Source organism: Montipora foliosa, chromosome 8 (assembly GCF_036669935.1).
Source record: "Montipora foliosa isolate CH-2021 chromosome 8, ASM3666993v2, whole genome shotgun sequence".
Classification (NCBI taxonomy): Eukaryota; Metazoa; Cnidaria; class Anthozoa; order Scleractinia; family Acroporidae; genus Montipora; species Montipora foliosa.
The window spans coordinates 9,468,489-9,480,988 of NC_090876.1; the positions used below are offsets into that span (position 1 = coordinate 9,468,489).

Genomic DNA, 12,500 nt, shown 5'->3' on the forward strand with positions numbered 1-12,500 from the left:
AGTCATCTCATCTTTGATAAAATATTTCGTGTGATACACACTGCATTGTCGAGCTGTTTTCTTCCAACAAAACTTGCTAAGTCTAAATGTGAATAAATTGAAGTTTGGACCGAGAGTGGCCTGGGATGAATAATAAAATATTTGGACAGAAAGTGGCCTGGGATGAATATTAAAATATTTAATTATAAATTATCATGGTACGTTTGCAAGATCTGCTCGTGTGGTCAAGTGGATAAGAGAGTGGACAACAGATCCAGAGATAGGGAGTTCAAGTTCAAGTTCGGGTGAGTAAAAAAGAAAGTCTTGAGTATACTGTGTAATGTCTGTCATAGAGGGAGTGGGCATAAGGGTATGCAAGGAGGGGGGCCACCTGCAAAATAAGGGGGGATAGAACTGTGAAAGAAAGGGGGGGTGGATAGAGGTGATGGGGAAGATGAGGGAGGGGTAGAAAAGTAGAAGAAAAGAAAGAATTAACGTGTTCTTTTTTAGACCCCCTAAAAACCACACCCCTGTTTTCTAACGACAACTTTTTCAGAAAGTTGATAAAAATAAACCAGTACAATTAAAATTGTACCAGTTCAATATATTTTGTACCAGTTCAATATATTCTGTACCAGTTCAGAAAAAATTGTACCAAAGGAACAAATTGTACTACAACACATACACTTGGGTTGTCTTTTAAAAAATATATGACCATTTCCCATGATCCATATCAAGCTTTCAGTCTTCTCGATTAACGGTAAAGATAAATTCAGAGCAAATCAAGAATTAACGATAATGGTTAATTCAAGGTAGAGAATGGGTTGGTTTAAAGGAAGGCACACTTGACGCGTTGATAATGCGTGCACCACCCATTGCAGCCTACCGAGAGGTCAAGTCATGCCCTAACGAGTGGTTGTTATTCGTTTACACGATACTGTTGCAAGATTTCGTACCGAATGAAATTATCGCTAAGGTACAGAAACCGTGGTGAACTCACGAAGGTATGACTCGTTTCGGAAGGTACCATGTAAAAGAATGCAGACGGCAACAATTGGGAACCGGAGTGAACTCGCTCCTGGACGAACGTCGCCCCGGTATCATGTAAAATCCCCTTTAAATTAGAGCATATTTGGCATGAGTCAGGCAAACATATCCTATGGCGCAGATAAACAATTATTTAACTTTGAGCAACCATTTAAAAACGTTTACCATTCAAAAACAATTGTGAAACATAATCTTTCAAATACGTTCCTTTAAAAATCTCTCTTTTCTTATCTTTTTTGAAGTTTTATCCAACACTGTCCATTCGCTTATCGCCTCCGGGTTCCTCGGAGACCAATCTATCTTCCATTGGTACAATGAGATTCTCTTTTGTCATCAAGTCGAATTTTAGCACACACGATGTGAACCTCTTGCAAAGGAGAGTTTCATTCTGCAACCAAAAAAAAAGGTTTTTTGAATCAACATGTTAATACTGATATGTAATTAATGTGATTAGTAGGTGGTTCAGCTGTCTGCTTTAGTTCCAAATCTGCGAGGTACAAAGAAGAAGAAAAAAGACCAAAAAAAAAAAACATCTGTGGAGGAGTGGCACAGATGAAAGAGCCTATCCTTGACTCACTCCTCCCTCCCATCAACAAAAAAGAGCTGATGGTCAACATTAACCAAAAATTTGACCTTTTTTTCTTCAGTCAAATTTAATTGAAATTTGTAGCTCAAGTACGAAATAAGCATATTCTAAAGTTTCAAATTGAACAGGTATAATATCGCAGAGATATTGGCTTTTGAAAAGTTCTTCTTTTCGGCTTTCGTTGTCGTAGAGCGGTCGGGTCAATTGTCGGGAATTCATCGGAAATAGATCGTCCAAGTCGATAACCCATACATTGCGAAAAAGTGTTGGTTGGGTACAGTAACTCTGACATTGCTTTAAAGAAGTCCACTTCTGCCTTTTCAGTGTTTTAAAGCAAGTGTTTTCACAGAGCAAAAAGTGTTATTTGGCAGTGAAGAACAAAGAAACAGACTACTCAGTGCTAATAGGGATGGTGGGGAGGGGAGAGCCTGAACTACAAAACCATTGCTATAAATGACTAATTGATGTCTTGCCTCCCGCTCTCCAGATTTTTACCAAATTCTCCCAATTTATTATAAAATTCTGAAAAATAGGGAATAATTGCTAATCTTTAGAATATTGGGCGATCTGTCACTGTGAAACTTACTTTTGTCGCGAAGAGCATTATGGTATGTTATGATCGTGCAGGCTCATAAGGTCAGCAGTCTTACCTGACTTAGCTGCAAAATCATGGCGGACAAGGCGAAGGGTCATGACCGAGACTCTAGTTGTGAAAGTGATTCTTCAGAAGATAGCCGTAATAATGATCAGAAGCAGGCCAGGAAGAAGACAAAAAAATATAAAACCAGATACTCAAGGAGTGGGAGAAGACGTATCCATTCCTCAAGGCTTGTCCTACGTCTGTTTCCAAAAAGGAGTACAAGTTCCACTGCAGTTGTTGCAATTCAAATCTCTCATGTGCGCAAGGAGGCATGAATGATGTTGCCAACCACGCAACTAAAGATTGATTTCTAAAGATTTTAATTTGCTCGAGGCCTTCAGTTTGTTTAACTAATGTCTAAAAAAGTGACAATTGATTTGTTTCATCATGGCTTTTAGGTACCCCAAAGCATAAAGTGAATGAGAAAGCAGCAACAAATATTCATTACACAGGTTTTTGCAGAAACCGGCTGAGGAGGATCCGACAACTGTTCATCCATCAATACAAGCGGAGGTTAAAATGGCCATGATGATCGTTCATCACAATACATTTTTCAATTTATCAGACCATCTGACACAAATTGTTAAATCTGAATTCCAAGGTAGTGCTGCAGCTGAAAATTTTGCTTGTGGACGTACTAAGACTTCTGCCATTATTAACCGCCTTGGAGACGAATTTAAGGCGGAATTGGTAGATGATATGAAGAAGTTTCCATTCAGTTTTATGATTGATGGAAGTAATGAAACTGGAATAGCAAAAATGTATCCCATCACAGTCCGCATTTATGATGTGAACTTCAACAGAGTAGTGACAATATGTCTCATGTTTTTTCAATCAGCAATTGCCTTGTTAACCAATTCCAACAGGTTTTTGCAAAGGGAAGATCCTCTCATATACTTGATGCATACACAGATGGAAACGTTCCTAAACAAGTTGGCTGTTAAATTCAGAAGACCAGAGAAAGTCATGGAGCACAAAGAAAAGTTTGGAACTCTGAAGGGTTTGGACATTAGTTTGGAGAATCAGAAAGCAGATGCTGCTGTGACAATTGGTATGGTAACAAAGGGACGACTCAGAAAGTTTCTGCATGAAGGAGACATTGACATTTGTGATGTTGACCAATTTTATGATGGTGTCATAAGGTTGTGTTTTCATTGATTTCAGGTTAAGGAATGAATGCAGTATGGACAATGTAGAAGAAGAGTTGTCTTCTCTAGAGCACATACACAGAGAGGTGATCAATAATCCTCGAGCAATGGATACCTTAGAAGAGGAATTCTTTGTCTATCAGGCAACGAGTGAAGCAGACATCCCAGCACATATCTGGAAAGAATCAAAAGTTGTGGAAAAGTTGGATGATGACAGCACTGAGGTTACATATTACTGGATGGACAATGATATGGGGAAGTTTGCAAGAGAAACTTCCACATCTTAGCAAGGTGGCATTGGCTGTTTTGACAATACCACATAGTAATGCAGGAGAAGAGCGAGAGTTTTCCATGATAAGGAAAAACAAAACAGATTTTCGCTTTAACTTGGATCTTCGAAGATCGCTCAGCTCGATTATGACTATCAAAATGAATAAGCCAGCAAACTTACTACCATGCCACAGATTCAAGCCTTCTAATAAGCCTGCTAACAAAATGCAAAGCAGCATGCAGAGAATACAACAGAGCCCATGCCACTGCAATGGCACCACACTGAATGCCGGGTATGTCTTGTGGACATTAATTTTACAATTATTTATGAATTTTTGATGTTGCATTTAAAAGTAGTAAACGAAATCTCCCTGTTAATGTTGGATTCTGAAAAGGTGGATTACGCCATTAAAGAAAACTGCAAAGGTGTGTGTGATGAGAATAGACCTTATAGTATAACTCAGGCCGGAATGATGGCAAAATTCAGGAAATGGCACTTGAGAGAACCTAAATTTGCAAAATTTCACGGGGGAGGGGCTAGAAGCTCGCGCCTTCAGCGCTAATAATTACTTCCTATTTTCCATCACATGGGGTTGGAATCTCTGAGCTGTCTACTTCAAATTTTATTGAAACGAAGCTAAAGAGCCGTGTGCATAAACAATTAAGAGCCAAAACTTAAAAATTACAGGCATCGTTGAAAAAGCTTATATTACATTAACTAAGGCTAAGTGGCCTGCTTAGCCTCCACTGACGGACTGTTCCATGTTACTGCGCCCCAGTAAACAGACCTAATTGGCTATTAAACTCATGTTGTACCCAATTCAAACCCTTTGGGAATAAAAACACTTTGTTCCAGGAATTTCCATATAGTTTAAATATGAATGCTACATTATCATGCAAATAAAATACACAAAGAATCTTGATCCCGGGAGATTTGAATTGGGTACAACATGAGTTTAGCCGGTCTATTAGAGACCTTGCAGACGACCTCTTCTATGGTCACTATCGATCAAGGCAAGAACACCTTGAAAGGCATAACTACAGAATACAGGGCCAATTTTCTAGGTATATTTGTTGAGCCGGCTCGGTGGCTCGCCAGTCGCCTTGAATGTCTAAAGACCGCGTGGCTCGGTGGCTCGCCAGTCAGTAGTCTTTACGTATACGTTGCGCTGGCTTGGCGGCTCGCCAGTCGTTTTGAACGTCAAAAGATCGAGTGGCCAGGCGAGTCATTTTGAATGTCGAAAGATCAAGCGGCTCGGCGGCTCGCCAGTTGTCTTCGCTCTATTAAAATGACGAAATTCTGATTCCAAAGACCAAATTAAGTTCCTTTCGCTTTGTTTACCTACCAACGATTTCCTTGCGAATTGCGAATTCTCGTGTCGCCATTTTGTTTATTTTACTATTGCCAGACTCTCCCTGATCATTTTATGAATTTGTGTCCAGGATTGCGCTTCTTTAGGGACCAGTTCCCCTTTGGGTCAAAAAATTTTCACATTGACCAACTAATACACGATCAAAATTTTATTGATGCACTACACGCTGTCACAAGGAGACAGCTTCTCTTTAGTGATTAGGTCAAAGTACTATTTTAACATTTTAGCTTTCAATTTGCGATTTGGTTAACCACACTTTTTATGAAATCGCCTGAAGAATATAGCACTCGTTTACTGATTGAGCCTAAGCACTTGTTTCAGTGTTTTGATCGAAGCACTCTTTTAATTAACATTTTAGCTTTCAATTTGCGGTTTGGTTAACTACACTTTTATGAGATCGTCTGAAGAATATAGCACTCGTTTACTGATTAAGCCTAAGCGCTTGTTTCAGTGATTAGGTCGAAGCACTCTTTTAATTAACATTTTAGCTTTCAATTTGCGATTTGGTTAACTACACTTTTTATGAAATCGCCTGAAGAATATAGCACTCGTTTACTGATTAAGCCTAAGAGCTTGTTTCAGTGATTTGATCGAAGCACTCTTTTCATTAACATTTTAGCTTTCAATTTGCGGTTTGGTTAACTACACTTTTTATGAGATCGTCTGAAGAATATAGCACTCGTTTACTGATTAAGCCTATGCGCTTGTTTCAGTGATTAGGTCGAAGCACTCTTTTAATTAACATTTTCGCTTTCAATTTGCGATTTGAATATAGCACTCGTTTACTGATTAAGCCTAAGCGCTTGTTTCAGTGATTTGATCGAAGCACTCTTTTAATTAACATTTTAGCTTTCAATTTGTGGTTTGGTTAACTACACTTTTTATGAGATCGTCTGAAGAATATAGCACTCGTTTACTGATTAAGCCTAAGCGCTTGTTTCAGTGATTAGGTCGAAGCACTCTTTTAAAATTTTAGCTGTCAATTTGTGATTTGGTTAACCACACTGAAACCACTGCCGAGCCGCCGAGCCACTCTTATATATCTACCTCGCTCCACTGCCGAGCCGGCGAGCCGCCGAGCCACTCTGTTATATATCTACTTAGTTCTTAAGGCACTAAAACCACTGCCGAGCCGGCGAGCCGCCGAGCCACTCTCTTATATATCTACCTCGTTCTTAAGGCACTAAAACCACTGCCGAGCCGGCGAGCCGCCGAGCCACTCTCTTATATATCTACCTCGTTCTTAAGGCACTAAAACCACTGCCGAGCCGGCGAGCCGCCGAGCCACTCTGTTATATATCTACTTAGTTCTTAAGGCACTAAAACCACTGCCGAGCCGGCGAGCCGCCGAGCCACTCTCTTATATATCTACCTCGTTCTTAAGGCACTAAAACCACTGCCGAGCCGGCGAGCCGCCGAGCCACTCTCTTATATATCTACCTCGTTCTTAAGGCACTAAAACCACTGCCGAGCCGGCGAGCCGCCGAGCCACTCTGTTATATACTTTATTCGTTCTTTAAACACTTCACGCGACTGCAGAGCCGGCGAGCCAGCCCGAATAATAAACCGGAAAAATTGGCCCTGTATTCTGTAGTTGCTCCCCTTGGGCAAATATCAAATTACACGAGCATTCATTTCTTTTTACCAATGCTATTGAAATCCTTACCAAAGCCTTCGTTCCAGGCCTGTTTCTCCTTGTGATTGGTGTCATCACATCTGTAGCAGCCGCCATTTTGGAGAGTGGTTATTGTTATGGTCAGCAGATGTGGAAAACAAAATACAGTACGCCATGTATGATCCACAAATATGGGCTGCTATCCAGTGCTACGCGGCCACGATATGCAGTGTGTTTACAATTTGTGGAGGGTGTAAGTCATTATTTCACCGTAGCTGAAACAACCCAAACCTTTACTAATGCTAACATTAGGCCTAAAAACAATGCTTTTGATAATGTTTAAGCCCAAAGAGGCTAGCATTTTTGTAAGGGTCTGGGTTGTTCCAGTTATGGTAAAACAATGACCTGGAACCTGCACTTTACCCTACGGTACTAACAGCGGCCACATCCCGGGCACTGGACTTGGCGGGCTTGCTAAACCAGGTGAGGGTAGCCGACGGGTCTCAAACCCTCGGTGAGTTAGGATTGGGCTGTGTCAGCCTCACTGCATGCAAAGACTGACTCCCGGCGGAACAAGCGGAAGAGATCACCTGTAGATCCAACGGTTTTGAAGGCGGTGGCAGCAAGCGTCGTGGAACGAGCACTGACGTGGCACCCAAAGAAGTCCTGGTCATCCACTGCAGCCTGGAAGTCTCCAGTCGTAACGGTCCCCTGTGCCACTGGATCAAGGCTTCCCAGGCCGAGGGGGTGGGTCTGCTCCAGTGCAACGGCTTTCTCACCATAAAAGTTTCACGCACAGGTCCGTTTTCCTACTCATCATCGATCTGTATCGCACAACCCTCAAGTCCTGCGGCGATGGGCGCGTGGCGAAAGCAACAGGGGTAGATGAACACTGACAGTTGTTGTCACAAACCTGCACGCAGGCGGTCCATGGGCAAGTGGTCGCTCTTCCTCCTGAATCCAAGAGCAACAGGAGAGTTCGGCAGCACCTGTGGGCGACTGGGCAGCCTCTTTAGGACAGCACTGCCCACCCTCGCATGAGGGAGGGGGTTAGAAAAGGTACCCCAGACAAATTCTTGCCCTTTTAGTGTCTGGTCAGCTTACCGCGGTTGACAGACTCATCCTCACAGCGGTCGAACTACACAAAAGAAGAAATTTACACTGGGAGCCAGGAATGTCCGAACACTTTTGGATAGAGCCGGCACCTTGAGACCAGAGAGACGAACAACACTTTTCGCGAAAGAACTCCAACGATACCGCATAGAAATCACTGCACTTAGTGAAACTCGTCTTGCTGACGAAGGCTCCCTGAAGGAAGAGGGAGGTGGATACACCTTCTTCTGGAAAGGAAAGCCGCAAGCAGAAGACAGGATTCACGGTGTCGGGTTTGCCATCAGAATAACTCTGCTGAAGAACACACCAGCCCTGCCAGTCGCAATCAACGAACGCGTCATGAAAGTGCGCATCCCTCTCAGTAAGATCAGATACCTCACAGTTGTCAGCGCATACGCTCCTACCCTCACCAGCCCAGATGAAACCAAGGAGCAGTTCTATGACCAATTTGACCAGGTGATCAGGTCAACTCCCCCAAGTGACAAACTTATCATTTTCGGAGACTTCAATGCCAGGGTAGAAAAAGACCATAACAGCTGGGAAGGCATTCTTGGCAGACATGGAGTAGGCAAGGTCAACGACAACGGCCTACTCCTCCTCAGCAAGTGTGCACAACACAGCCTGTGCATCACCAACACCTTTTTCAGGATGGCAGACAAATATAAGACCACCTGGATGCACCCGAGGTCAAAACATTGGCACCTGATTGATTTCGTCATAATGCGCCAACGTGACATTGAACAAAACATGCCCTTGTACTCTGTTTTCATCGACCTGGCGAAGGCGTTCGACTCAGTCAATAGGGAAGCCCTTTGGGTAGTCCTAGAGAGCATTGGATGTCCACCGAAGTTCATTTCCATGATCAGACTCTTCCACGATGGCATGACTGGACAGGTCCTCTCCAGCGGTAACGTGACTAAAGCCTTTGCAATTAGCAACGGTGTGAAGCAGGGCTATGTTCTAGCCCCGGTCCTCTTCAACGTCTTCTTAACCTGCATGCTGTCTCACGCTGTCCGTTACCTGGAGAAGGGGGTGTATATCCGCTACCGTCTAGATGGATCCCTCTTTGACCTACGTCGCCTCACAGCCAAGACAAAGAGTCTACAAGCCCTCCTTCAAGTAGTCCTCTTCACCGACGACTGCGCCCTGGTGGCCCACACCGAAACAGACCTGCAGCGGATGATGGACCGCTTTTCAGATGCCTCCAAGCTCTTCGGCGTGACAGTCAGTCTCGGCAAGACCAAGGTGCTCCACCAACCTGCGCCAAACACCCACCCCCCGGCGCCCACCATTATCATAGATGACACAACGTTTTCTAATGTCGAACATTTCAAGTACCTTGGAAGCACCATTTCTTGTGACGGCTCCCTAGACAAAGAGTTAGGAACAAGAATCAGCAAGGCAAGCCAGGCACTGGGCAGACTACGCAATAGAGTATTCAACCAGCATAACATCACGCTGTCAACAAAGCTGAAGGTCTACAATGCCGTGGTTCTTCCCTCCCTTTTCTACGGCTGCGAAACATGGACACTGTATCGCAGGCATGTGAAGAAGTTGGAATATTTCCACATGCGAGCTCTCCGACATACTCGGTATCTACTGGCAGGACCGAGTTACCAACGTAGAGGTACTGGACCGTGCCAACTCTACCAGCATCGAGTCCATGCTCCTCAAGGCCCAACTCCGATGGGTGGGGCATGTCATCCGCATGGAGAAGTTCCGGATTCCCAGGCGCCTGATGTATGGAGAGCTCCAACTTGGCAAGCGAAACCAAGGCCGCCCCAAGCTGAGATACAAAGACACTGTGAAAGCAAACCTCCAGTGGTGCCACATCAAGCCCAGGGAATTGGAAGAGCGCGCAATGGACAGACCAGTATGGAGAACCTCAATACACAAAGCTGCGTCCAACTTTGAGGAAGCTCGTAGCCAGAAACTCACTGCTGCCAGAGAACGACGCCACAAAGCACCATCAGCAGTGATCACGACAACGGATTTCCAGTGCCCCCACTGTTCAAGACTCTGCGCCTCTAGGCTAGGACTGCAGAGCCACCTCCGTGTGCATAGATGAGCAGCAAAACGCAAAAGTCATTATCGGGTCCGATGGACAACCACCACTAATGCAGGTTCAATTGCTGCTAATTTACAGAGATGTATAATACACAGTGTAATGGCGTGACTTCATGCAAGACGCGCTGCGTGGCGGGGATATTATGCATATTAGGTATCGTCATGTACTGTTTTGTAGTAGAGTATATAATAGGCAAGAGCGTGGTAGACGATGGACGCTAGCAGTACAGCAAAATTTGCGCATAAGAACTTGGATTTTTCCTACTTAGCCTAAATAGGCCCTTATATAAATGGTATTTAGTGGGATTCTAGGCTACTTAGGTTCTTAAATAGGCTCTTTATTTGATAGGGGCACCAGCGATCAGCACCGATGACTACTGCAGGGCATATGTGATATAGAATAGGTATAGCGCTGTAATAAATAATTATGTAGAAGACAGTTTAGATGATAACCATACGGTAAATTTATCTTTCCAAAGTACTAGCGTGCATTTCTGTTCATTTTTTGAATCTTACTTACTGAAACCTTGACTAAGTGTTTTTTTTGTATTTTCATATGTGCCTTCATATTTTATCCAAAATTTTAGGCTAAATACGTTTTTATCAAAAGGGGGCTAAAAATGAACATTTTCGCCTGAGAGGTTCTTAAATTTTAGGTTCTTATACGTGCGTTTTTATTGTAGTGAGAAGCAAGTGTGAATTATGTACTATATCAACCGGACATTAAATATTGGCGACGAGGATACAAACGGAATGGCGGCCAACATTGGATACAAACAATTTCAGAATTCGATGTTCGCAAAGACTCTGAAACTGTGTACGCGCGCTCATACATTGTCCAATACTCCGACATAATGAGATTCATGGCACTTCACAAAAGAAATCTCAAAGTGTTCCCAAACCTTAATTCTTAAAAAAATAGTGTCAGTTTTGCGAGACTTAAAGAGCGGGACACTTTGTGACACTTTGTGATGTCTATTGTGACGTACCAGGAATCTCATTATGTAGGAGTATTAGACATGTATGAGAATTTTGGGGAATGATATCTTCATTTCAGAATTACTAGCTGGACATTACCTTCTTAAAACGTCTCAGCGAACCATTTCTTAATCCGAAACTGCTACTAGGTGACCTCTTTTTAAGTGCCAAAAACTGTAAAAATATCCCTACTTTACCCTCGTTGCGAATCTGTTAGGTGATGTTTTAGTAAAGAAATCTATAGCTGTTCGGGAAACGTACAACCGAAATTGTTAGAACAGTTTGACTCTCCCGAACACATATTTCACCGAAGGTTATCGTTGGGTGCCACTGAGATATTGACAATGGCCATGATCCAAGAGAAAGAGAAGAAAACTTTTGAAAGACTTGCTAACTTTAGCTCAAGCTCTTTAATATGCCCGCAGCCTTGAAATCGCAGATCAACCCGATACAAAAGTACTGGTAGAGAGTGAAACGCCAACTGAGGTTACGATCAAACAAGAAGTCGATAAAATCACCGTGGACAAAAATAGAGAAAACTTGTGTTTTGCAGTGTCATTGTGGGAAATAATGGCCGCATCAAGGCGGACAAAGAAAATGCCCAGCTCGTTCTGAAAGTAGTGCACGCGATGTGAAAGAAGAAACCATTTTGCAAAGTGTTGCAAAAACAGGCAATAAATTAAAGCCACAAGGGATTTAGCACAAGGAGACGAGCCAAAACCTGCCACATCCTCTGACAGCAGTGACGAAGAGTCCACGTGTACGCTTCAAGAGGTGAACCTCATGGAAACGACGGACAACAGACCCCCAAAAACGGTGTTAATACGCGATTTGCATGATGGCGTCGTTTCACTACGGAGACCAGAATGCGTTGTTATTCAGATTTTTCTTCTCTCAGTAGGAACAAAAAAAAAACAGTTTTTTTAAACTCAAAGCGGTGTGGCCCATTGCAAGCGGAGACCTCGCCCTGGTATTCTACGTATAATACTCCATATACCCAGTGGTTGAATTGGTACGGTTTACCATAGAAAAAAGGCAACAATCTCGTCATTGAGAAGGGTAATCGACATATATGATGTGCCAAAGAGAGATTAAAATCGGATAACGGGCTTCAACAGCCATAAATTTGAAGAATATTCGCAATAATTGGGATCCAAGCAGCTGCAAGTGACACCCGGATGGGTCGAGGATAATGAAGACCGCACGGATGGCTGCATTGGAAGGCACTGGCCCGGTGACGGATGGTGTGTGAAGGGGAGTCAGGACATAAAGAGCAACTGAACGTGCCCTGCGGCTGCAACTGTATTCAATCTTGTTTTCATTTGTGCTATTAACCATGCTTGAAACAACAAGTTAATAAAAGCAAGAGATATTTTAATTTTCGCGCAATCATTTGAACGTTTCTTTTTTTCACTGAGGCCGCTGCAACAACTTGCCCCTTAAGAATCGATAATTCTTGCAACAAGATTCAACGTTTTAGCGCCAAGACGATATTAAAGTGCCCATGACCCCAAAATATTTTTTTCGCTAAAACGAATCTTTGCACCTATTCGAAACGCATTGCGGCCATTTTTTCCTTTTTCTAACAAATCCTGCCATTTTCTAGGCTTCGAAAGTTGCGAAAATCCAAGCATCTTTTGTTCTCGACTGAGTCAGAAGGGGAGTGGGTCTATTCCTGGTTTGA

At 43.1% G+C, this 12,500-nt stretch overlaps 2 protein-coding genes and 1 long non-coding RNA gene across 3 annotated transcripts in view; 2 read left to right on the forward strand and 1 right to left on the reverse strand.

Moving 5' to 3' along the window:
- LOC137968957 (ATP synthase subunit C lysine N-methyltransferase-like) overlaps positions 1 to 12,500 on the forward strand; it is a 112,852-nt gene that overhangs the window by 72,226 nt on the left and 28,126 nt on the right. The window lies entirely within an intron of this gene.
- On the reverse strand, positions 689 to 6,787 carry LOC138013251 (uncharacterized). The gene is made up of 3 exons (XR_011125195.1): positions 6,710 to 6,787; positions 3,516 to 3,575; positions 689 to 1,414 (listed from the first exon to the last, which is right to left on the reverse strand). It is a non-coding gene; the product is annotated as an uncharacterized lncRNA (long non-coding RNA).
- On the forward strand, positions 6,994 to 9,685 carry LOC137968233 (uncharacterized). The gene is made up of 2 exons (XM_068814846.1): positions 6,994 to 7,050; positions 7,775 to 9,685. Exons 1-2 carry the CDS (start codon positions 6,994 to 6,996, stop codon positions 9,683 to 9,685), a joined length of 1,968 nt encoding a protein of 655 aa, XP_068670947.1.

What these genes read in the sequence shown, in the direction of transcription:
- LOC137968233 (XM_068814846.1), top strand. Translation starts at nt 6,994, where the DNA reads ATGTTTAAGCCCAAAGAGGCTAGCATTTTTGTAAGGGTCTGGGTTGTT. An exon ending in TCTGGGTTGTTCCAGTTATG is followed by an intron (nt 7,051 to 7,774) that starts GTAAAACAATGA and finishes CGCGGTTGACAG; the next exon opens with ACTCATCCTCACAGCGGTCG.